The sequence below is a fragment of the Xiphophorus maculatus genome, chromosome 23, assembly GCF_002775205.1.
Source record: "Xiphophorus maculatus strain JP 163 A chromosome 23, X_maculatus-5.0-male, whole genome shotgun sequence".
Lineage (NCBI taxonomy): Eukaryota > Metazoa > Chordata > Actinopteri > Cyprinodontiformes > Poeciliidae > Xiphophorus > Xiphophorus maculatus.
This window is the reverse complement of record NC_036465.1, coordinates 6794724-6820311: the sequence shown is the minus strand read 5'-3', so window position 1 is coordinate 6820311 and position 25588 is coordinate 6794724. Positions and strand designations below refer to the sequence as shown.

The following is a 25588-nucleotide window of genomic DNA, read 5'->3' as shown; positions in this document are numbered from 1 at the left end:
CATTGCTGATTATTGAAAGTGTTTCGACTTTTAACATTCGCTTGGGAGTAAAGGACAAAAACAGACTGTCCAGAATAGTCAGCATGGCCAATGAGATCATCAAAGGAGAGCAAAGAATGCTGGGAGATTTGTAGCAACCAAGAATATTTGAAAGAAATCATCAATACTAAACACAATACTGTTGATTAACCTTTGAACATTACTCATGTTTTGTCTATTGTGTAATTTTTAAAACTATTTATTTTTACCATGTGAATCTGAAAGCAGATTTCAACATATGTGGAAAATAAAGATTATTATGAGACCAGGTTGGGTTGAAATTGCATTTTATATTTACTGTGAGCATTTGAAATGTAATCTGAATATAATAAAAAACAAAGATAATAGTTGGGTTTAGTAGCCATTTTTTCCTAAATAAATAAAAAATAACTTATAAAAAATTATTTATAAAAATACTTACATTTGTATTAATGTAAAACAATACATTTACATTCACTTCCATACTTCCATACACTTCCATTTGGGATCAATAAAGTATTTTTGAACTTGTAATTACATTTTGTATGTACTCTGGGCATTTGATCTTTAATCTGAAACATAAAAAAACCTCAAAGATAATTATTAACAGCCTTTCCCCCCTAATGTATAAAATAATTTCTAAAAATAATTATAATTACATCTTTGTTTAACTTCCATTTGGGATCATTAAAGCACTTTTGAATCTGTAAATGCATTTTGTATTTATTCTGGGCATTTGATATCTAATCAGAAACATAAAAAAATAAAGACAGTTAAGGAAATTAAACTTTGTTGAGTTTAATAGCCTTTTCCCCCTATATATAAATAAATAATAATATTAAATATTACTACTTCTACTACTATTACAACGGCGACGACTACTACTACTATTAAAAATAATAATAATAATAATAATAATAATAATAATAATAATAATAATAATAATAATAATAATAATAATAATAATTTATATAAATAATTACATTTTTATATACTTTCCCTTAGAAGTAATACAGTATTTTTGAAACTGGAATTGCATTTTTACTCTGGGAATTTCATATGCAACCTGAAATATAAAAAATATAATTTTGAGATGCATTTTGGTGCAATAAACTACTTATTTATCAGCAACTTGTCGCTGTAATGTAACAGCGCGTCCACTAGATGTCGCGCTTTCACCGTCTACGCCTGACACGGGAGGACTCCCCTCAGCCAATCACAGCTCCGCTTTATCCAGCTTGACAAAGTTTCTCGTTTTCTTCTGACAGATTGCGATCACGAAGCCAAACAGCGCATTTGTCGTTTCGTTCCTCTTTCTCTGCGGAGCTTTAAAGATGGTAGTAAACAAGCTAGCTGCTACTTCATCCAACTCTTATCCACTCAAAGTCAGCCGCGCCGGCGGAAGGAGCCTGCTGTGAGGGAAGAACATGCGTCTGTGGCGTCTTTCCATCGCTGTGAGCCTCGGCCTGGTTTGGTATTTTTCAGACTGCGGTCGCACAATCATACAGTATGTTATATGTTTCCTCCTCTGCGTTTCAACGCCGCTGCTGTTTGGAAACAACAGGCGAGAGAGCAGCACCCAAACTGATGAAGAAACCAAAGAACATCCGCTTGAGGTCGGCACGTTGTTTTTGTTATTAAAAAAGCTACTTCCAACCATATTAAGGTTAATAACTTGTTGATATGAGGGCGAATTGAGTTTGTAAATCACAAAATAGTTGCATTTGAAACTCAAAATCAATCCCCACAGGTGAAACACGCCAATGAGTCAATGAAAGTCAGTTTCTAAAGTCATTTGAGGCTTGCCAACAGGTTGTACATCCCCAGAAATTCCGGTTTCTCAACTTTCTAATCTCGGTTCTGTTTCCAGGAATATGTCGAGGAAGAGTCGTTTGAACAGACTGATGTGAGGAACCTTGAGCAGAGCATCCCGCTGACGTCTCAGTGTCCGCATGTGAAGAAATCCCTTCAGCAAGGTGAGGCAGAGAAAACTATGCACTCAGCAGATTCAGCCAGTGCGGATTAAAGCAGATTTTTGAAGTCTGATTTCAGGCCGCTGTGCCATCAGCTCTGTTTTGACTTGACACAGCCAGGACAGTTCACAGCTGCAGATCATGTTACATGCAGTGAGAGGGGATTGGAAGGAGGAAGAAGATAACAACCACTTCCTCAGCAATAATCAAATTGGCTCTTAATGAGTAAAATGTTGACTTTATGCTGCAACCTGACTCTTAAAGTCACACCAATCTGCAAAATAAATATTTATAACTTCAAAATTTAAACTAGAACTTCAGTATCCACATTTGTTTAGTGTTCACAAACTGTTTACTACACCAAGAATTGGTGAATTAATTTACATAGTGTCCGGCTGTAATCAGAACTGTGACTATAATAATAATAATAATAATAATAATAATAATAATAATAATAATAATAATGGAGGAAGGGGGTTGCGGTCTAAGAGAGAAATTCAAATGATTGACTTTGTGATAAAGCTCTAAGTCGGTCGCTGTTCATGCAAATTAACACGTAGAAACGTCACAAGGCCAGCAGTCGACTGATAAATTCAGTCTGTATTTTTAACACGGTTCAGATTCACTGCAGCTGCATTTTAAGCTGCTAAACATTTTGATGAGTTAAGTTATTTAATCTGTCAGGTTCAAAGTGGGCGACTTTGAGGAGAAGTAAATGATTTGCAGCTCAAATCAAGCTGTAAGGAAGACAGACTGGCAGTTTTATTCCTAAGTGTTTTCCTTTTGCTCTTCTGTAACCCAGCCAGTAATTTGCAGCAATGTCTTGTTGTTTTTCAGATTTGATCATAAATGTGCATCATGAATGCACTCAGGATACGTAATTACTGCATTATTAGTCATTAACGGGAGAAGAAAATAAGATCAAGTCGTCCTTTCAGAGTAAAGATAAACTCTAATTGAAGTTTCCAAACGGCCCAATCTGATCATATGATTTCAGACATTTTGTTGTTCCATGTATTTTTCCACTATTCTTTTTCCATAAGATCAGGGCCGGCCCCAGCTTTTTTGGGGCCCCAATTTTGTTTTAATTCCAACATATAAGCACAACACACTTCGTCATTCCTACATTGTGCATGTAAAATACCTACAATTATGTGTGTAATTTGTAATCAGCTTACATCATGGCAGCGTTACTATGGATACACTTTGAATATGTTTTAAATAATTTGCATTTTGAAATGCAGAATGCTATGTAATTCATTTATTAATTCATGTATTTAATATCAACATCTGAAGATAAACATTCAATTTACAGTAAACAAGTTAACAAATTTAATCTTTTCTTTAATAAATTTGGAATAGATTTGTGCAAACTGTGCAACCCATCACTACAAAATAAAATCAAATTATGCTCTTGGGCGCCCCCTGGTGGTTTCTAAACAGTCGCTAAGCTCACATACGCTTTGGGCCGGCTGTGCATGGGATAATCACTAAATGTACACTGCAAAAACTCAAAATCTGTACTATAAACTTTTTTTGATCAAGTTTATAGTACAAATATCTTAGTACACTTGAAATAAGATAAGACTAACTGAAAATGAGCTTTTCATCAATATATAGGAGCTCGTTTTCAGTAAATAATTCATTAATATTGACAAAAAAGTCAATATTACAATCAAAATAATCTGCCAATAAACTAATACATTCTCATCAATATTATGAACTTTTGACTTAAAACCTGTAAGTTAATACTGTCTTGTTTCAAGAGTACTGAAATATTTGCACTAGTAGATACACCAAAAATACTTGGTAAAGTTTTGTTTTTGCAGTGTAGTGTTTACTTGGTACCACATCTAAATTTATGAATGAACAGTTTTAAAGTGAAGTGGTTTCAATTTAGAAGAATGTTTACTTTATGCAGTGACAGATTTATTGCCTGTAACACTATTATTGAATCTTTAAATGCCTCTTATCTCTTTTAGTAGCTCAGAATAGTTTCTATAGAAAATTTAGACTAAAACTTTGAATCCTGAATAAACAATCAAACATATTAAATGTTGTTTTTACATCCAGTTTTAAGGTTAACAAGTAAAATCATAAATGCAGCCAGTTAGGGTTGCACAAATTTATCTTTACAGTAACATTACCCTGCACTTATTGGTCAAGCATGTTTATATGGTTGGATAAAACATAAATCTGTTGAAATCCTTATTGTAAAATTATTTAAATCAACCAAATCGGGGTGTTTTGGATAGAGGAGGTTGTGCAGGGAAACAGCTGAGCGCTAATAGCGAAGCTGTTGGAAATTTAAGACATTTCTGACTTCAGGAGCTTTTGAGTTTGTAAGCTTATGAAAAAAAGTACTTTAATGTGGCCACTACAGGTATAATTACCAACATCAACTGGAGGATTACGGCTACAACAGCAAAGGGACAAGCGGCCATCAGGGACTCATAAGTGCTGCTGTGGTTTCTGTGGGAGGCCGCCATTATCTGCTGTTGCCATGGTGGCGCTGCAGCGATGGGGTCGCACATGTCAAAGTGACATTCACACAAACGACAAGACTTTATTTAAAGGAAAAAAAAGAGACGCCCAAAGTGATTATCTTCACCCCATGAACCCTCTAATGTTCAGAAGAGAATCGTTTCATGAATATTTGTGTTGAAATTTTACCTGAAGGTACTCAGTAGCTTTTAAATAAGAATTTGAATGTCTAACAACCTTCAGTGCAGTGCTGTGTTTTTTACTCCTTCTTCAGTTTGATTTCCAGGAGGCGAGCGTGGGATTATTCTACTGTGACTCACTGACTTTGTGACAAATCTTCTCAGTGTTCGAGTGCGCCTACGCTCAGCTGGTTCTGCCTTGGTACGCCGTCCCTGAGCCCTGCGAGCATCAGCCCCTGCACAAGGTGCTCAGCAGGGATTTCGACTTTGTAATTGACCGCATCATTGAGAGGGCCAGGGACTTTGATGTCTGCCAGGCCATGGTGGACTGCATCAGGATTCTGACGCAGCACTTGCATGACGCGAAGCAGTCTGACCGGTGAGACTTTTTCCTTCTTATTGTGATTTAAGTGGAATTTCCTCCTTCGGGTTACTCTTTGCACCCAGTAAAATGTCTAAACGCTATAAAAGTCTTATTACTTTAACAACCTTATGAATGATTAACAACGTTTTGGTGCGTACCTGTGGCGGCGCAACGTAATATTTCTGAAAGCTTTTTCCTTTTTACAGATTTTTATAGCTCTTAAGTGTCTGATCTGAGGAATCACATTTTAATAAAAGATAACCTGACTTCAATTTTTAAATATTGATTTCATCTATTGAGGGAAAAAAGATTTTATCTTTCCAGAACAGCTTTGATTCCCCACTCAGCTCCTTCAGACTAGCCAGCAGCAATTAGCAAACACCTGGAAGGAAATGCAAATCTACTGAGGTCATTATAGGAGCTACTTCTCAGTGAAACGTTGGTTAAAAACGTTGTTAAAGGGTTAATAGAGGAGCCATGATGTGATAACTTCCTGAAGGCGGAGCTTCAGAATGAGCAGGAGCTTCTTAAAGCGACAGAGGCCTAATTTCAAGACGTGAAATCAGGACATACGTCGTATTTGAGACATAACAACTGAAGTTAACATCATTACTTGATTATGCTATAAAATGCAGAGTTGAGTAGTAACTAGTTACATGTACTTGAGCAATTTCTTTGAAAAAATTGCTCTTAGGAGTATTTTTACTAAGCTGTACTTTTTACTTGAGTAATTTGATTATAAAGTATTTCTACTCTTACTTGAGTAACATTTCTGGATTCTCTCCACAATATTTGATAAACGAACATGTTTTAACCAAACATTTACCAGACACAGACACACACACCTGCAGTTTTTGTTAATTTCATAAGTTTTTTATTGAAAGAAACAGATTTGGAAACATTTTCTTTTCTTTTCTATCGATTTTGTTATTTTTGTTACTTATATGAATTATTGTCATTTTCGTCCTTAAAATACAAAAAATTTCCTCTCAACTTAATATTTTGGTTGATCTAATTATGTGATTTTTAAATATTAAATAACTGATCAGTTACTCAGCACTTGAGTAGTCTTTTTAACAAATATGTTTTTACTCTGGTAATTTCTTGAAGGCTACTTTTTACTTTTACTTGAGTAAAATTATGTTGAAGTAGTGCTACTCTTACTTGAGTACAATTGTTTTGTACTCTACTCACCTGTAATAAAATTATACTAACTGCCTGTAAAACACATAAAAACGCCCCTTTAACTCTTTTTTCAATATCAAACATTCAGCACTTTAATCCTAAGCTGCATGTTGTTGTAAATATTAGGTTCTCCTGATCGTTCAGACTCTGTTTTTCCCCTCAGAGACCCGTTGTTCAGCGCTGCCGCTCTGGAAATGGCGCTTCTCCGAGAGCTTTCCGACGCCTTGGTGCGCAGCCTGTTCCCCCGATCTGTCTGGGGCCAAGAAACCAACCGCTGTGCCTTAAATGAGATCATTGCCTTAAAGGGTAAGGAAGCGCTAAATCATCTCTCGTACAGTAACACGGTGCCACACAAGGACTAAGCCTCTTCACTTCTTTTCAGAGTGAATTCTGTGTAATCCCTTATTGTCTGCAGCATTATAGAGCTTAGAGAGGTATTTTAAGGTATGTAAAAGAATGGATTTTCCTGCTGTGATCCTCCAATTTCCTTTAGGGATTTGTCACTTTTTTATATAACAGCGGATATAATGTTTTTATCTCTGGAGTTTTGCTGCAGGGGAAGGTTTAAGTTTTCATCTGAAGGCAACTCGGCAGGTCGGTGTCATACTGAGTTTCCTTCTTGTGCTTTCAACTTGAACATAACTGGGTCGAATCACTATAACTTTCAACACAGCATGAATGGAAGCGACTGCAGGTGTAGATCAGGCTTTTAAAGCATAGATTAGGAGGCCGGTAGACCGAGGAAAAGAATAATTTCATATAAAATGCAGAAAAAATCATCAAATGGACGGTTTTACAGATTTAAAAACTATACAAATAGGAGTTAAATTTAGTTCAGTTTGATCAAATTTTCTAATTGCTATTTTTTTCTTCCTCTTTCTCCTCCTTTTACGAGAAAAACTTAATAAAATTGCAAGAATAAAAGTAATAAAATCACAAAAATAGCCATGAGTTTACAAAATAAAGTCATAAAATTACAAAAATAAAGTCATAAAGTTGCGAGAATAAAAGTAACAAAATTACAGGAATAAAGTCTCAGAAGAGAATAAAGTTGTAATATTATACTTAATATAAATTTATTTTTGTGTTATTTCAACTTTATTGTTGTGTGGCTTTATTCTCGTATTATTATGAATTTATTCTCATTCAAATTTTATTTGTTTTTCCTATTTTCTCAATAATTCCCAATATTTTGCTATGAATTCTTCTTAATAAGCATTGGCTCTTTTTTAACGCCTGAGCTCCTAATTGAGAAAATACTCTAACAAAAACCATTTGAGTCGCAGCAAAAGCTTTCCCCTCTAAATATTTAAATATTTCCTACTAATCCAATCCCCTGCTGGTATTTTATAGGCAAAACATTACATTAGGAAAAAACCACAACTGTTTAAAGGCTCAGATCCTGCAGTCCAGCAGGGGTGACGCTTAAGGTCATGTGAACTGAAAGATTTTTTTTTTTTTTTTACAAGTTAGCAGCCACGTTTCAGAAGTGCAATTAATCCTTAACGAGGACATCGCTGACTTATTCTGCTCATGTTCTCATATCCTTTCATGTTGGCTGTTGGACGAAAAGAGGAACGTCTCGCTCCTTTAATCTTAAACTGAAAACAAGACGGTTTATTATGAAGATCAGAGCTCTTCTTCTTTCAGAGAGAATTGCAGATTGAGTGCAAGACAATTACGCATACCTGGGTGGAAATATCTGTCCCTAAATCTTCATGTAAGACCCATTTCACAGTAGATTAAAACCTCAACACAGGATTAAAAATGAGCCATTAACTGTGAAGTCTCCTGGTCTTCCTTCTGCTGCATGTTAAGAAGGCAGCGGTTTCCCTTTTATGCTTTTTTTAACATGCTGAAAATGTCTGTGGTGGGTTTTAGTGGTTTTGTGTTAGAGTCCTGGGATGGAAGCGATGCCAGTTACTGATTGAGTTAATCTAGAATTGATTGATTGTATTGATGATTAATTGAGAGGCAGACATTTTCTTAAAAACCTGAGGCTTTCTCTTTGTACAAAAGCTTAATTTTTCCTAACATACTGAATTAAAAAGGAATTTAACATTATTTTTTCAGTTGTATTAAATTTCGTCTGAATAAAGAGATAATTAAGGTTTCCTCACAGTATTAAACTTAGACATATTTATGTTTTATACATATTGAATAGCATCCAGCTGTTCTTATGCATTTTTAAAAAATATATCAGCTGGGTCAGGGCAGAAATTAGCATTCAATGCTATAACCTGCATTTCTCCTCTTATGGTCAATGTATCCTGCATACTGTCTCTATTTTAAATAAAATAAATCATATTTATAAAATAAAACAAAACTGGAAACACTTAAGTTGCAGAATAGAAAACGAAAAGATTAAAAGAATAAAATGTGACGCACTTAATTCCCAACGATTGTTAAAACTTTGCTCCATGGAGAGCATTAAAGCTGCAGCATGTAACTTTTACACAAAATACATTTTTAAAATACTTGTTAAAGCGATCACCAAGTGATGACAGTATAATAAGAGACGGAAAATCGGAAAAGATCAGTCTCCTCCACCTAATCCCTGAGGTACTATTGTAAATTAAATTCCCAACCAAAAGCATCCAATCAGAGGCAGGAGGCAGGTCTTAATGCTGTCAATCAACCTTGTGAATGTGCTGCTAATGGCTCAGAAACAACTCATTTACAGGGAATGTGTTTTCCACCGTCGTCTTTGGCCATGCTAACTAGCATTAGCATTCATGACATGCTGTGCTAGCTGGGAGCTAAGTGAAGGCTGAGTGAGGATGCACTGCACACTTAAAAAAAAATCATATTTTTCCTTCTACTTCACAATTATGCATTACTTTTTCCTGCAGCTTAAAATCCAAATAAAGTACATTAAAGTTTACTGATAAGGGGAAGGCTGCCTTGTTACTTCAGCAGGAACCTGAGATAGGATCAGTGCGCAGCAGGACACCCTTAACGGTACACAACGTCTGCACAGAAATCTCCTTTACCTGCTTCCTCTCCTGATGCCGATAAGCAACAAAAACACCGACAGAGTTTCTTTTATCACAGGAGAGCTTAAACTGATGGTGGAGCTACAGAAATATTTCACCAAAAAATGTAAAACTGCAGGGAGAAACTGCGCTCAGACCTTGATAAGAAACCACATTATACTTTTATACATTTTGCCCTGTGCTATCAGAGTTAAAAGTTATGCAGATGAAGAACTAAATAAAAATGTGGTTTCTTATCAAGGTCTTTGCAAAGTTTGTTCACATTTATTTTAAGCTTTTAAAGAACTTGGGTTTTCTCCTTTTGAAAATGTTAAGTAACAGTCAAGTGTTGCCTGTTCTCTCCAATCAAACTCTAATTTTAGGAGCTGTTGCTAACGACAGTTTTGCAGTTTTCTCTAACCTAAAGGTTTCATATGAATAAATGTTCTGCCAATTATTCAGACAATTATTCAAAACATTGTGTATATTTTCTCAATATTAACTTAAAACGCTTTAATTATGTAGTTTCTTTGTGTATTTTGTTTCCAAATTAGTTGTAAACTTGTAGTTTCTGTGAAAATATCAAAAACTATAAAGAAACTCAAAGGCAATAACACTAAATTTCTAACGTTAAATGTAATTTTTCAAGCATGGAGGCTGCAGTTACCAATTTTCCAGATATATTAATATTTTAAATAAAACTTTAAAGGTTTTCCAATTGTTTTCTATTGTTTTACACTTCTTTATATGTATTAATTAGTTTTATTTTGTAACCAGGTTGCTGTGTATTGCAGACTTCTGCCCAGGTCCCTCTTGAAAATGAGATCTAGATCTCAAAGGGGTTTACCTGGTTAAATAATGGAAAAAAAAACGTGACCTATGATGGTTCCTTGAAGAGTTTAGGAAAAACATGTTTATTACTTTTTTGTGCAGTAATTAGTTCTTAAATGATGAGATTATAGTTTGGTCAGTTCTGCATGTTTTGAGCTGTTTTAGGGCTTTTTGTCACTTTAAATCCAAATAAGCTGCTGCTGGCCACGCCCACTAACTCAACATTTACAGTCGCACTTCAAAATGGCTGCAAATAGATTTGCAATTATCCAACCGTACATCTTTGGAAAGCAGAAGTGGAGCCTCTTGCACAACCGACAAGAATGCAGGAAGTGGTTTCTGGATGATAAGTCAGTAACAAAACGATTATCTTTTTCAGCAGCCATTGTACAGCGGTAAAACCTGCTGACCAATCGTGCTCAGCTGGGACGCAGTTTTTGAAACAAATCATCTTCTAGACATCAAACATTACCTTAGAAAACAGCTGTGTGGTTGTTTTTAGACGCCGCTAAAAGATGAAAGTGTAAATTGTGCAAATAGTGAATTTTGCATAACGGGTCCGCTTTCAAAAAGCCCAATTATCATAAAAATCTTGTGTTTCAAGAATTTCCTTATATTTAAGACTGTAAGTTTGAGGTTTCCTGGTGCTTGTCTTTGCAGGTCTGGGCCTCATAGTGAATTGGCTCTCTGACCCCGACAACCTGAACCAGCTGGTGGTGAATCAGCTCGACGGAGTCGCTCTGAAAAGCTCTGCAGAGGAGCTGCGCGTATCTGACCCAGATCGCGCCTCCGTTTCTTCGTGGGAGGGCGAAACCGACGAGGAAGGCAGTGAAGTGTGAGTAGCTGTCATCTCTGCATCCCGCTGATCTGACCCAGTGTTACTGAGGCTCAAAGAAGAAGCTGCTGCTGCTGCAGCCGCCATCTGTGTTTAAAATTGGATCAGGTTTGATTTTGTTTCTGTTTTATATCCCAGGAATTTGCCTGGAGCAGAGAGTTCAACCGGTACTGCAGTCACGTTCCAAAGGAAAGGTGTGTTTGTTGAGTTTGGTGGTGGAGATCTGCATCTTTTAAATGCAAAAAACACTTATAAAGATAATAATAGTTTCAGAAAAGCAGGTTGAATTATTTCAGTGTAGAGTACAAATGCAGCAGTGTGAAAAAGTCTTTCTGAATTCCTATTATTTGCATGTTTCAGAACATTAAACTTCTCAAAGACAACACAATAAATTAAGTTATCGTCAACTAATCTAGTTAACTGGAGCATACAGACTCAAAAAAGGCAATTTGCTGAAAGAAAACATATTCAGAGCAGTAATTAAATCACAACTGTACAAAAAATATACATTTTGCTTTTAAGATGGAAACATCTTTTTGTCTGTAAATATGTTTTACCAAAAAGTCAACAAGTGGAACAGTTTCAGCTTCACCTGTTCAGATTTAGTATTAGTTCGTCTTTACTGAACATAGTGTAATAAAAGAATAAACAGCTGTATAGAAACAAAATAAATGTAAAAGAAAAACAAATAATAATAAGGTATATTTACATGCTTAAATATTTACTAAAGGAAAGCTACAGCATTACATTCCAGGCAATAAAATATTTATTCTCTTATTTATTTATTTCCATCCTTTAGTGTATTTCTAATATTGTATGAAAACGGCTTAAGTTGTTACATGAAAGATCTGTAAAATGTGCCATTTTTAAAAATCTGAAATAATCGTTAGTTGCAGCCCTAATTATCTTTGACTAATATTTAAATGTTCTGAAACACAGAAACATGACAGAGATATTAAAAAGTAGGAAATCAGGAAGAGGGCAAACACGTTTTCACGCCGCTGTATCTTCAACTGTTTGATGAAACACTTTGCGATGACAGCGGTGGCATTTCAATTCTTTACTGGCCGGTTTTTCCATACGCAATTAGTCCTGTTTGTTCGTCCAGACAGCTCATTACGAAAGCTGCAAGCTGAATGCCAAATAAGTCACAGTTTTCTCTTTCAACTGAAAAGAATCGAACAGTTTTAATGTTATAATTAATGCAATTTGTTGGACTATTACATTGATAACATTGAAGGTCTGAATACTAATCATGTTTCTTTTTCCCCGCTTTCTTTTTTCTTTTCATCTACTGTTGACTTTCTCACAAATCCTGCCAAACATTAAACCAAAAATAAGTGTAAAGCAGAGATAATTTATTCGCTTTAAGCGTAGTACAAGATTGGGGGAAGCGCAGTATCGTGCAAAGTCATTCTTAAGATTTCATTTTTGTAACTAACCACCACAAACTTGTTATGTATTTAGAGGTTTTATTCTGATGTTGGCAGTGTACCCAAAAGGTTTTACTCAACAGAGAGGGGTGATACTTTTACGTTAGTCAAATTTCTGGATTTTCTACCCACTGAATGAAAATCAAACATGTTTTAACCAAAAATCCACCAGACACACACCTGCAATTCTTGTTAAAGTTTAATAAGTTTTTTATTAAAAGAAACTAATTTGGAAAAAAAGTCCTTTTGATTGATTTTGCTATTTTTGTTACTCATATGAATTATTGTCATTTATGTCCTTAAAATGCCAAATTTTCCACTTAACTTTATATTTTGGTCCATTTGATTATGTAGTTTTTAAATATTAAATGATCAGTACATGAGTAAACTTTTTACCAAATACTTTTTTACTCTTACTTTAGTAAAAATACGTTGAAGTAGTGCTACTCTTACTTGAGAATAATGTTTGGGTACTCCGGATGATGAGTAATCAGCACTGAATCAGTATTGGTCAAAACTGGAATTGGTAGGTTTGGTTTTTAAAGTTCGGTAATCTGTGATCGGCCAGAAAAGTGCAATCAGTGCATCTCTACTGATCCATCATTTCTAGCTGTAATAACTGAAGCTGGGTGCTAACTTTCAGTACAAAGATGACTTTGGTTTTATTTATTTATTTTTAAGGTCACAAGTTAAGGGAAGGATGGTCCAAATTTGTGGACAAGATGAAGACAAAGAAAGCCAAGAAGAAGAAGATAAAAAAGATGGAGCAAGAGCTGGTTATGAGGATCATGGCGACCCAGGAAGACGGGTCCAACGATGAGGACGGCGGCAGCAAAGAGGGCTCGGTCGTCAGCCAGGACGACTCACACAGAGTGAGGCGGCCATGGATCCTTGTGACGTCACACGCAAACTTCCGGCCCCATCTCGCTGCTGGAGGGCAAAAAGCTGCTAGCTGACCATGACTAGCATTGGTTCTAGCTGTTAATTCTCAAAACAACATATTAAATGTACGCCTGATATATTAAAGACAACTAGACAAAGACAATTAATGACAACTAGATAACAAGGTCAGTGAAAAGTTTTAATTAATAAAAAAAATTGGAGAGGAAAGTAGTTCAGTTATGCTAGCTTGATTTTGGCAACATTAGCATGTAGATGTGATGTGGAATTTGTTGTTTCGGTTCAGCTAAAATAATAACAAGGCGACCCAACTCAGAGAGATCATCAGTAGAGCAGGTGTTTAAATTAGCTAATCAACCACGGCTGTGTTAGCTTAGCTAGTAGCTGCGGTAGCTAATCCACCACAAAGATTACTTATTAATAATCCCTAAATAAACATGAAGCCTAAAAACATGAAGCTGTAACAGACTGAATGTTATGTTCTTTGTGTGGGAAATGTTTGAGTGTGTTTTTGGTGTTGAATCTGGAAACATAAAGTAGCTGGGGGGGGGGTTATCAGTTGCTATGGCAACGAGTCTGCGATTAGCGTAGCACACAGAGAACGAGACTGTTTTTTTTTTTGTTTTTTTTTTAGTTATTTAACGTTTTTTCTGCGCCATTTTCCCCTTTGATGTGGCAAACAGCACTAAATTAATAATACCTGCAGGTTTCATTTAGTCAACGCAGTTGTTCTACTGCGGCCATGGATGTCTTGTAAAAAAACAGTCTTTTTGCCCTCCAGCTTTGTGCGCATGCGCGAGATTTCCGGATATAGACAACAACATGAACGGGTCCACACATGATACCTGTCATGTTTTGGATTTGAAAATACGTGAAATTTGTCGCCGACTTGTGCTACCGTCAGAGCGGCGGTGTGGGAAGAGACTATCGTTGGCCTGGGGGTGAATAGGAGGAGGCAGACGTCATTATGTTATAATTAAATTTTACGGAAACATACTAATATGGGAGCACGGCGGGAAAGAGGGGTAAAATATAGTAGTTTCCCGGCCAAAATGGGAAACTTGACAGGTAAATGAAGATAACATTGCAGCCTAAGTGACCCAATTTCTATTTTTTGTCAAATCTGATTTTTTGGGGGGGCTGGTCTTTCATTCTTCCAAATATAGGCGACTTGTACGTGATATCCAGTATGAAAAGACCTGAAAGTGTCCCGCATGCGCAGTAGAGGACGCAGTAACCATAGAGAGTGTGCTCAGTGTTCTGCCAATAAGAAGAAGTAGTGCTCAGTGTTTGCGGAAGTAAACGTGCATGCTAAGGATGACTGACCATTCAGATTAGGTAAACATTTTTTAAAAATCAGATACGTATCAGATATCCAAGTGACCTGGGTCACAGTCAAAGAAAAATACGACCTGTGTTGTCATGAGAAGATCAGATACAGGTTGCATTAAGGCAAAAATAAGTAAAGAATTGGAATTGGGTCACTTCGGACTGCAGTGTGAATGCAGTTAAACCTGCCATGTTCATTCCCTCATGTCTCCTCGCTTCGATCAGGACGACAGCGATCTGGACGAGTACCTGGCCAGCGTCCAGGAGGACATGATAGAGTTCAAGCTTTCTTATGAGATGTGGCGCGTTGGCTGCTGGGCTGTCAGCATCCCTCATGTGAGTGGCTAAAGACGTCGTAAGGCTCTTATCTGCATGCTGAGGCTGTGTTCGCTAATGTCTGAGCCACGCTGTTGAGCAGTCATTAACTCTTGTTTCAGGCTGACTGGGAGGACGACGAGCTAATCTTCACCGTTCACTTGGAGGAAAAGGGCAGCCCTGAGAATTTACACTGGGACATCAAGAAGACTTACATGGATGTTGTTTATTTCCGCAACAGATGGCAGGTAAAGCCCTGCAAGCAGAGCCGCGATGCGCTTTGTTCTTCCTAATTACAGCATTTTCCTGATTGTGGGACACTGGCAGGTGTTTCAGGAACTTCATTCATTGTGTATATGCCACTGTGGCCAAGATGGATGACAAAAACAGCTTAGAGCAGCTGAAAGGCTCGTGTGTAAAGCGAGTTCAGACTATTTACCATATGGCTAAGAATCAAACGCAGCAGTTTGCTCTTTTGGCTGATGCAATGTAGCGCCAACCTGTTGGAAAACATTTTTTTGGCAGTAGCTTGATGTCTGTGCAGTGAGCGATGAAAAGCCCACTGGAATTGTTGCACTCAATTAAATTTATTTCTTGCCTTTTCCATAGCTTGTTTTGCCATAAACCACAAAAATGCGGGCAGGAATGTGAAAACAACACATCTGTTTTGTATAATAAGGGGAATGAAGTTACTGCCATGCCTGAAAGCGGTTTCAAAACTGCTGCTCTAGTTTTTTCTGCTGAATACGGAGCTTTCAACGTACAACTCCTCTGACCAGAAGATATTGATCAGGAACAACTAACTGATATCCTGGACAGGAGATTCTGAAATGAGCCTCTATTGAGATAAGATCAGGACCTCATCCATCTGGCTTATTGATGATGTACTTTGTCTAATCGTTTGATTGTAGTGAAAACTCCTGAAGACGTTTTTCTAGGTCTGACTTAATGGCGTCCTAATTAAAGCGCACAAGGTTTGTCATGTATTGAGCTGCACACCAGTTCATTGACCACTGTTCACCTGAAAGCTCTATAAATAGATTAATTTGGGCTATTTTTGTCTGAGTTTCCACCAGAAAACTTCCTCATCCTGGTGCTATGGGGCGCTAGGACTGTCAACCAGTTGTTTTTTTACTTAAAAAACTGTTTAAAGTTGACAGTAAATTTGAAAATATGATTACGTACTGTGAATAATGTCTTCCAGTAATGCAAAATTACCTAAACACCATCTACAAAGCCTTTAAAAAAGGCAAACGTATAAAGTACATGGTTTTATACTTCCATTTGGGTCTCCACTGCTTCTAAAAAGCAACCCAGACTTTTTTTGGAAATAAGTTAATTTTTTTTGTTGCTGGGAAAATGAGCCGTTTCAAAAACCTCCCAAATGTTGAGTCACAATCAACAGGCATTGCACCGTCACCTAGCAACAAAGCTGAGGTCCAGCACGTTTGGTCAGCTGGTTTTACTGCGGTACAACGGCTGCTGGAAAAGAGAAGAGTTTTGTTGTTGACTTACCATCAAGAATTCATTTAATGCGTTCTTGTTGGTTGTGCAGGAGGCTCCACTTCTGCTTTTCGAAGATTTACTGGTTATATATTTGTGAATCTGTGAGCAGCTATTTTCACATGTGAGTGTAAACTTTGAGTTGGGGGTCGTGGCCAGCAGCAGCTTATTTTGATTTAAAGTGGCAAGAGGCTCAGAATAAGCAGAAATGAGCAAAATGAAATCTCATTATCTAAGTGTGATTTCTGTGCAAAAAATGTAATGAAATAGAGCACACGTGTAAAACTCCTGTCGCTGATTGCTGGATAAATTAAATAAAATTATTGTTTGTTACATTTTGTTCACCTTTATTATTTTTTTCTAAATGGTGATATCAATATTTCAGGACTCCACCAGCCTTCCCAGCATCTCCACCCTGGAAGACTCTGAGGTCAGCGCTGAGGTGAAAGATGAAGCCACAGCTTCAGCTGAGCACTTCCTGCAGGTCCGAAAGCTCAGATCACACGGATGAACATGTAAAGAGCTTTGAGTGAACGTTTTGTCTCTTTCTCTTGCAGGAGTTGGTTTCTGACGCCATGATCGGCCACACTCAGGCCGTTTTTCAGTTCCTGTGTCCGCTCGACAAGCTGCTGAACGAGGAGGAGCATTATGCAGGCGTGTGGGGGATTCTTAGCGGTCTGGCCTGCTTCCTCACTCCAGGCCAAGAGGAGGAAGAGGTGATGGGTCACTGCAGCTTTCATTATCATCATTAATGATTATTAATGAATCATTAATAATAATGATTCATTGGCAAGTTGATAAACTCGAGAATTGTCTTAGTTGGACAATTACAGAATGTTTCCACTCAGTTTAAAATACACAAGTTATTTATGTTATTGTTTAATCTGTCGATTATTTTGACAATTAATTGGATAAAACAAATTGTAGATTTTCTATTTTATCAAATGCACATCAACAAATGATCCAGTTCCTTATTTGAATAGGAAAATCAACATTTTATTGCCTAAAATGCAAAAATGTAGCTTTCCTTTAGTGAACGTTTGATCATTGGTAGCTAAAAAGAAATACTTCTAACATTAACGCGTGAATAGCTCAGCTATTTCTACATCGAAACAGTGCAGGGCTGATCTGTTGATTATTTATTAATCATTTATTAACTGATTTTTTTTTTGTAAATTTGAACCAGGTGAAACTAAAACATGGTGAAACACTTCAAAGGTTTTGTTTTCCATCTTAAATGCAAAATGCATACATTTTTTTTACGGTTTTAGCTAAATCTCTGCTAAGTGTGTTGTTCTTTCAGCGCATATGGGTTTTTTTTTTTAGTAAATATTTAGACAATTATTTCAGTAATCGATTGATCATGATTTATCTAATTGTTTCAGCCCTACGTTTTGATACTTTTGATCAAAAAGACATATTTCTTGCCTATACCAGCATGAAGGCCACTCACCAAAGAAGAATAAATCACTCCAAAAGCAACATAACCACAACTGATTCAAGTTTGCAAATTCACTCTGGGGTTAATTTTGGATAAATGTCCTGCAGGCTGATGTAACTAAAACTAAAAAGATTTTTGGCCAAAATGATAGCTGCAATTGAAGGAAAAAAATCATCAAACATTTTCAGTGTTTTCAAAATAATTCACTAAACAGAAGATAGTTTCTAGAAAGCCTTGCTATATTAATAAATATAGGGATATATTGATGTCATCACTGCTGCCACCACCTGTTTGGGAGGGGAACTGCTTGTTCCTGAGGCGTTTACTGCTGCTGAGTCACTTGGCAATGGTGGCCAATGATTAACGCTGCCCCGTTAACTTTTTTTATTTTTAAATGACTGAAAAAACAAATTAGATTTCATTAAAAATGGTATATAACTAAAAATATATCTGTAAAAATTTGATTTAAAAATTTTATTGCAATTTTTTTTCTCTCCTTCCCTCCCATTTTGAAAAACATGGAGATAAAAGTGGATGGATGCTTTTATTATCACTTTTTTTTGTTTTATCGGTCTTTTCAGTAGTTCTGAAATTTGTTAAAAATGATAAATCTGTTTATCTGTAACATCATTACAAATGTACCATTCCAGAATACATCCCACTTCTGGTTCTTAAGTTTGGAACAAAATAAAATTTTATTGAGTCTGCAGCCAAAAGCTTAGAGACAGTCAACACACGTGTGTGTGTGTGTGTGTGTGTGTGCGTGCGTGTGTGTGTGCGTGTGTGTGTGTGTGTGTGTGTGTGTATGTAACAGCAGGTTGCTGCTGCTGATAGCCATGCGGCCTGCATGCCTCCATTTGTTTGCTGGTCTGCGGCAGGTTGCTCATCCATGTAGGAACTAAAATAGAAACAAGTTCATCTCTGCCGAGGGAGCACATTTGTCAGATCCACAAAAGCGGCTCACTGACCTGCAAAGCCGACCTGGTGCAGCAGAACATCACAAGGTTGATGTTTCTCCTCTGCAATGGTTCAGGGCTCTGCAGGACGAGTCACACCTCTTGAGGTTTTTCACATTTTATCATGCTACACACTCAAGCTTTGTGTTTTACCGGGATTTTAATCTGATAAATAAAAAACAGAAGTGGAAGATGTAAAAAATACCTTACAACGACCATTATAAATAGAAAAAGAAAAAAATTATCTGAAATTTTCTGGAAAAACAAGAACATTTCTGGTTTTGAAAAGTTGAAAATTTGCTGGAAAAACTCAGAAATGTTTAGATTAATCTTGAACATTTTCTAGAAAAACAATCCAAAATTTCAGTTTCAAGTCAAGAATTTGCTGGAGAAAACCAAGAAATTTTTAGACTGATTTCACAAACTTTCTACGATCTTTTTTGAAAATGTTGAGTTTGAAAGTAAAAAATTTGCTTGAAAAAACCTTTTTAGATTAATATCAGAAATGTTCTATAAAAACCACAAAAAATGTCCAACTTTGAAAAGTCAGAAATTATCCGGAAATGACTAAGAAATTTTGAGATTAATTTTACATTTTCTAGAAGATAATCTGTGAAATTTGAGTTTGAATAGCTGAAAATTTTTCTTGTACAATTTTCCGGAACTCCGAAAATTTCCTAAAGTCGAAAATATTCAACATTTGAAACTTCGAAATTTGAGTTTCTCTAGAAAATTTCTGAGTTTAATATAAAATTTCTGAGTTTTTTTTAGCAGAAATCCTAGCACTTCACTTAAAAAGAGCCTTCAAAAACAGTTGTGTGCTTAAATGTTGTTTTATCAATTCAATGACGTTTTTATCTGTGTTTTGAAGTTACATCAATGTAGAGACAATTAGATATAATTCTTTAATGGGTTTTATCAATGCATTCTGGCACAACCAACATTTTGTCGTCATTTATGATCTTTATATGCCCCAAAATGAAAACGAGCTTGACACCTCTGGTTTAATGTGTTTGTGTTAAAATGTACAAAGCAAAAAAAACATGTTAGAAGTCATTTTGTGTCAGGATTTAAAACCTGATGAAGTTGGAAACCTGCTCCTGATTTTGAAGTGTTTTTTTTTTGGAGGTTTGTGTCTTTAATTAAATATGAAGGCTGTTTCCTCAGGGTCTGCTGTCTGTCACATCCAGATTGTTTTTGTTTTCTTTGCAGAACTCCAGCCTGCAGACAGAAGTCCCCAAAGAAAACGCACTGCCATCTCCACATCCTGAGTCGACCTCCCTCTCTGCAGAAAATCATTGTAATTCCACTCCTCTTCAAAACGGATCCCCGCTCCCAAAGATCGTCATCTCCCAGTACAACAATCCTCCAAAACAGCCTGAGGAAGCAGAAGCTAACCCGCATGAAAACTGCCTCCAGGACTCTGATAACACCTTAACCTCTCCCGTCAAAATGAACATCAAGGGACTGAGCAGAACCGGTTCGCAGGAGTCTCTGTCCTCCTCGAAGGCCAGCGAGGATGAGGAGCCGCCTGATGAGACGCAGCGGGCGGCCGCAGAGGGGCCGTCGCGCCTCAGCTGCAGCTCAAAGTCAAATAAAAAGGAGCAGACGTGTTTCAGGATGTCGGGTGTAGCAGGGAAGACGAAAGGAAAGGAGACGATGCCGGGCGCTCTGCAGAGAGGAGACGACTCTCAGGGTCAGAGAGGTCAAGGCAGCTGTGAGCAGCTGGAGTCAACCAAAGCCATTATTGAGCTGCTGAAAGAAATATCAGGTTTGTTTACTCTTTAATGTCAGATGATGCACTCATGTGGACTTCACAGCAGGGTTTGAAACTCTGCCGTTTCTGCTATTCTCTTTTTCTTCTATTGATTTCTTTCTTTTTCCTGCTGAAGTCTTGACAGCTGGTTCATTTCTGTGGCAGAAAAAATAAAACCGCCACCTGAAAGCAGAATACAGAGAAACTGTACTCAAGTATGAGTACATGTTTGTTTTTCATTCTAGACATTTTACTAAAATAAAACTAGTGGTACATCATAATAAAATTACTCAAGTAAAAGTAAAAATTAAAAATACATTTGCTATAAAGTCTACTCAAGTACTGAGTAACTAATCAAATAATCAGTTCTTTGATATTTAAAAATTTAAAATCAGACGTAACAAAATATAAAGCTAAGTGGACGTTTTGGTATTTTATGGACAAAAATGACAATAATTCATATTCAGTAAGTAACAAAAAAATAACAAAATCAAGGAAAATAATTTTTTCTAAATCACGTTTTCAGTAAAAGTCTGAATAAATTTGATCAAAAACTGCAGGTGTGCGTCTGTGTTTGGTGCATTTTTGGTTAAAACGTGTTTGTTTTTCATTCAGTGGGTAGAAAATACAGAAATTTTACTCAAGTAAGAGTAGAAATGCTTCATAAGAAAATGACTGAAGTAAAAGTAAAAAATACAAAGTAGTAAAAAAAAATATAGCTTTTTCAAAAAAAGTTTACTCGTGTAAATGTAATTGAGTAAATATAACTAGTTACTACTGGACTCTGCCTGTAAGGACTTGAAAAGTTGCCTCAGGAATCCTGCAGTGAAAACAGACTCTTCATTAATCAACACGTTATTTTTAGTGTGGTTTGTTTTTATGAGGCCTGGGTAAAACTTTCATTTTCAGAGGAAATTGAGAGCTGACAGCTGGTTGCCTGCAAAAATAATGTATTTTGTTAAAAATGAAAACTTCTTGCAGTCCGAGGTGAGGACAGAAATCATGCAGAGTCGGTAGAATATAAAATGAAAGCAGCAGCTGCAGAAACATGTTTTAATAATGTAGCCTCAGCAAAGAAGCAAGTTCAGAGATGAATTTTCAACCTCATGCAAACTTTATACTGTTAAATTAATTTTATAATTAACTCACACTGTGGTTGTTTGTCTTGGAAATAAATGATCTTAAATACTTGACTGACAGAAGGCCGGTTGGAGGAAATTAAGTTAGTTTTATTGCCGCAGCTTTAAGAACGAAATGACAGATTTGTAAAAAGCGACCAAAAATCATTTTAGAGAGAAAAAAGCTTTTAACGAGAGTTTGTAAATTTATTTTGCATGATATTTTGCAAGGCTTCTGTTCTTCTTTTTGCTGGTGCATCTTTTCCTACCACACTAAAGTGTGGTAGGAACTCAACTTTCTATGAATATTCTTGGCTACAGCATTCTGAAGAATCAGCTTTTTTTTAACAATGTTTTGTAACTTACTTCGTGACTTGTGTACAGACCATAATATTGCCATTATGAGACATTTGTGCATTAAGAATGAAAGTTGGGTAATTTTTGACACTTAATTTTTTATTATCTTTAGGCAATAATCATTCTAATTACAAGAAGAAATTTGAAATGGGTCACTCTAGGAGTTTCATTTTCTGAAATGAGCAACAAAGATTATTGATCTTTTATTTGGTTGCACCTGTTTAAGTTATTGATGCTAAAAAAGGTGTTTTTCTAATCTGTTAAATCAAAGGAGGTAACATCTTTTCCACTTTGGTTTAATATTTTCTTGATGTTTATCTAATTTGAGTTCTGTAAAAGCAATATTGATATTTTCTGATTGGAAAAGGACAGATTTTTATTGTCATGACTGCAGTTTTATAATTTTATAAGCTTGTCCTTTCTTTCACAGGAAACTCCATCCTGATCAACATTTTTGATGCCATATTAAAACCTGTGATGCCCATCTTGAAGAAGTAAGTCAACAGTTTACGTTCTTTCACTTTCACAAGATATTTGCACTAGAAAGTAGACCAAAATTATTTGGTAAAATTTGTTTTTGCAGTGTATTAAGTGAAAATAAAAAACATTCAAACAAACACATGAATCAAATCATGAAAGAAATTATTTTACCAAGTAATTTTATCTAGTTTTTAGTGCAAATTTCTTACCACACTTGAAATAAGACGAAATTAACTTACAAGTCACAAGTGTTTCAGTAAGATATAAGAGCTTGTTTTAAGTTAATAAGTCCTTAATATTGATGAAAACGTACCAGTTCATTTGATATATAATTTAACTTTAAGCAGGATATTTTTCCCATGTTATAAGTGAATTCATCTACCAGTGACTCTTTCATCAATATTAACAAATTATTAACTTAAAATAAGCCCTTAAATCTTCCTGAATAATTACTTGTTAGTTAGTTTTTGTGTAATTTCAAGTTTACTAAGATATTTGTATGAAAAAAAGACCAAAATTACTTTGTAAGATTTTGTTATTGTTTTTTTCTGAGTCTCTGTCTTTCTGTGCAGGAAGATTAACTCTTTCCTGAACAAGTTGAACCCGACGGAGGAGCAGATGGTGGCCTACATCGACGCTCTGCGCAGCAATCTGTGGCCAGAGACCCAGCAGGTCACCGCTCCTCATCCTCGCACCGACGAGGAGAGGAAGGAGACCCGAGAGCGAGCTCACGACCTCATCAGCGCTCGATGTAGCCCACTTCTTCCTGCTCTCCATTCAGACGCGTTCACGTTGCTTTGGGGGGAAACCTGACTCCTGTCTCCTCTCTGCAGATTCAAGCTATCTCGTCCTGAAGAAGACGGACGTGGAGTCGGTTTTTAATATCTTCCAGAACCAAGAGGAAAACAAAACTCTGATATGTGTGAGTATCTCACCCTTTCCACTTCCCTTCGTCTCTTTTCACTGTAAAACATGTCCGCCATGTTTTTCAACAGATGCTACTCGCGTTCCTGTTGAGGGAGTTTCTGCCTAGCGATCCCTCGCTGCAGATCAGTGCTGCGATTCTTCACAAAGTGACCAACCACGCCAACTAAGCTGTGAAACCTGCCTTTATTTTAATGTGCAACCATTTTTTAAAATAATAATGTTTATAGTTAATTGCCTTAATGTTTGGGATCATGTGTGCATAAATGTAAAAGAAGTTTCCTTTTTTTGTGTGAGTATTTTGTACCTCAGACACAATGTGGGTGTTAGTTTCTTTTTGTTGATGGCTGAGATCAGGAACTTTATCTGTGAGAGTCAGAATCTTCTAGTACTTGATGATCTCAGGAAGGAAAAAGTCACCTCTGTTTCTGTTTTCCAGGTATCACCGCCCACATTTTGTTTTCTAAAATAATTTGGCACTTTGTGTTAAAGGTCTTTGCTTACAAAAGGAATCTGATTCAGGTATTTTTGAAAATATAAAATCTTGCTGCCTCTCCCAAAACTTGAAGTAAATATGTAAAACTTGAAAATTTATTCAAAATAAAATATGTATTTATAAAATATTGGCTATTTTTGTTTTTTCTTGTTTATTTAACCTTAATTTCATAAAAAAAAAAAACATTGAGATTAAAATCCTCTTTTCCAAGGGAGCAACAAATACAACACAAAAATGTTTATTTTTTTACTGATTTTTTTTTTTTTTTGATAGACGATCCGTATTTGTTGTGAACGTTGGGTGAAAATCTAAGAATTTTGTTTTAGTTATGGTCATGACATTAACATGTTATTTTTTATTAATTACATAAATTTTAATGCATTCAAAATTTCATGTAATTATTCTTGTTTTTTTACCTACAAAGGTTCTGTTCCTGTACTCCAGTAAATCTGATGCACAAGTGACATCTGCAGACAAATAGCTGCTTCTTTTGACCTTTAAAATCACTCAAAAACCACAGAAGAAGAAAATCATAACTCCTTTGTGACTCCTCCTCGGCTCCACAGCTGTGCGTACACAGACTTTACGCCACTCCAACTTCCTGATTATCCCCTGGAAGTAACAGGAATCAAGCCGGTCACTCGAGTCGCTTTGTCGGCTTATCATGGTTACTTTGGGGAGAAACAAAACCTTCATTCTCACTTTGCATCACAACAGCTTCACTGGTAAGAATGTTGCTGCGAGGGACATTACACCCAAATCAGTCACTTAGCAAGTCGTCATGGAGAAAGCTGCAGCTGATGCGTAGAAAGCTTCAGGGACGTCGTTTCCATGGTGACCAGGTGTCAAAAAGAGCAGCGAAGAAGACACTTAATGAAAAAACATAAATGAGAGTGACATTGTGTAAAGACCTACCTGGTTAAAAACCCCTTCAGACTGGGACTTTTAGAAGAACGGCTATTTAGAAAAGAAAATATGGACGCTACCAGTATTCATTAATAGTTATATTTAACTAGTGCAAAAAAAAAAGCTTTTAGGAGTGTTTTATTACTGTATTTTAAACTTTTACTTGAGTCACTTCATTACGTCACATTTTATTTGGTTAACATTCATGCATATTTTACCCACTGTGACTGAATGTTGAAAAATCTTGTTTCAAACCAAAAAGTTCACCATGCAATATGGAGCTAATTTGGAACCATAATTTGTTCGAAAGAAAAAAAAATTAAAGCTGAATAAAAAAAAGGTGAAACTTCAAAAAAAAAAAAAACTGGAAAAAAAGATTTGAAACTAAAAAAAAATTGTTGAATTTGAAAAACAGTGAAACTGAAAAAAGATGTTCAAAGCTAATTTCCAGATCCACGTTTTTAAGTTTTTATTTCAGTTTTTTTTTTCTTCTTTCGAACAAACTTTCTGGTCCCAATTTAGCTCCTTAGATACACACCTGCTGCTTTTCTTAATGTTTCATTCGTTTTACTTTGAAAGAAACTGATATAAAAAAATAAATATTTTTTGCCTGATGTTATTTTGCAATTGTTATTTACATTAATTATTTTCATTTTGATCTTTAAAATATCAAAGTTTCCACATAAATGTATATTTTTGGTGTATCTGTCATTTTTTAATTTTGAATTATATTTTTGATCAGTTACTATCATGGAATCAACTTACTCACTCACTCTTAGGTTACTTAGCAACTCACCCACTCTTTGGTTACCTAGCAACAACCTACTGAG

General features: G+C 36.1%; 1 protein-coding gene across 1 annotated transcript; it reads left to right on the top strand.

Annotated features, from left to right (window-relative positions):
- Positions 1–1068: 1068 nt before the first annotated feature.
- LOC111607172 lies at positions 1069–23957 on the top strand. Its single transcript, XM_023329107.1, has 16 exons — positions 1069–1634; positions 1889–1994; positions 4820–5033; positions 6367–6509; positions 10670–10844; positions 10983–11038; positions 12959–13149; positions 14732–14842; positions 14944–15069; positions 16710–16808; positions 16882–17040; positions 19934–20492; positions 22383–22446; positions 23005–23183; positions 23266–23354; positions 23428–23957. The coding sequence occupies exons 1-16, from the start codon at positions 1446–1448 to the stop codon at positions 23524–23526; spliced, it is 2559 nt and encodes an 852-aa protein (XP_023184875.1). The 5' UTR covers positions 1069–1445; the 3' UTR covers positions 23527–23957.
- Positions 23958–25588: the final 1631 nt, after the last annotated feature.

What these genes read in the sequence shown, in the direction of transcription:
- LOC111607172 (XM_023329107.1), top strand. Translation starts at nt 1,446, where the DNA reads ATGCGTCTGTGGCGTCTTTCCATCGCTGTGAGCCTCGGCCTGGTTTGG. An exon ending in GACGCGAAGCAGTCTGACCG is followed by an intron (nt 5,034 to 6,366) that starts GTGAGACTTTTT and finishes TTTTCCCCTCAG; the next exon opens with AGACCCGTTGTTCAGCGCTG. An exon ending in CAGCTGAGCACTTCCTGCAG is followed by an intron (nt 16,809 to 16,881) that starts GTCCGAAAGCTC and finishes TTTCTCTTGCAG; the next exon opens with GAGTTGGTTTCTGACGCCAT.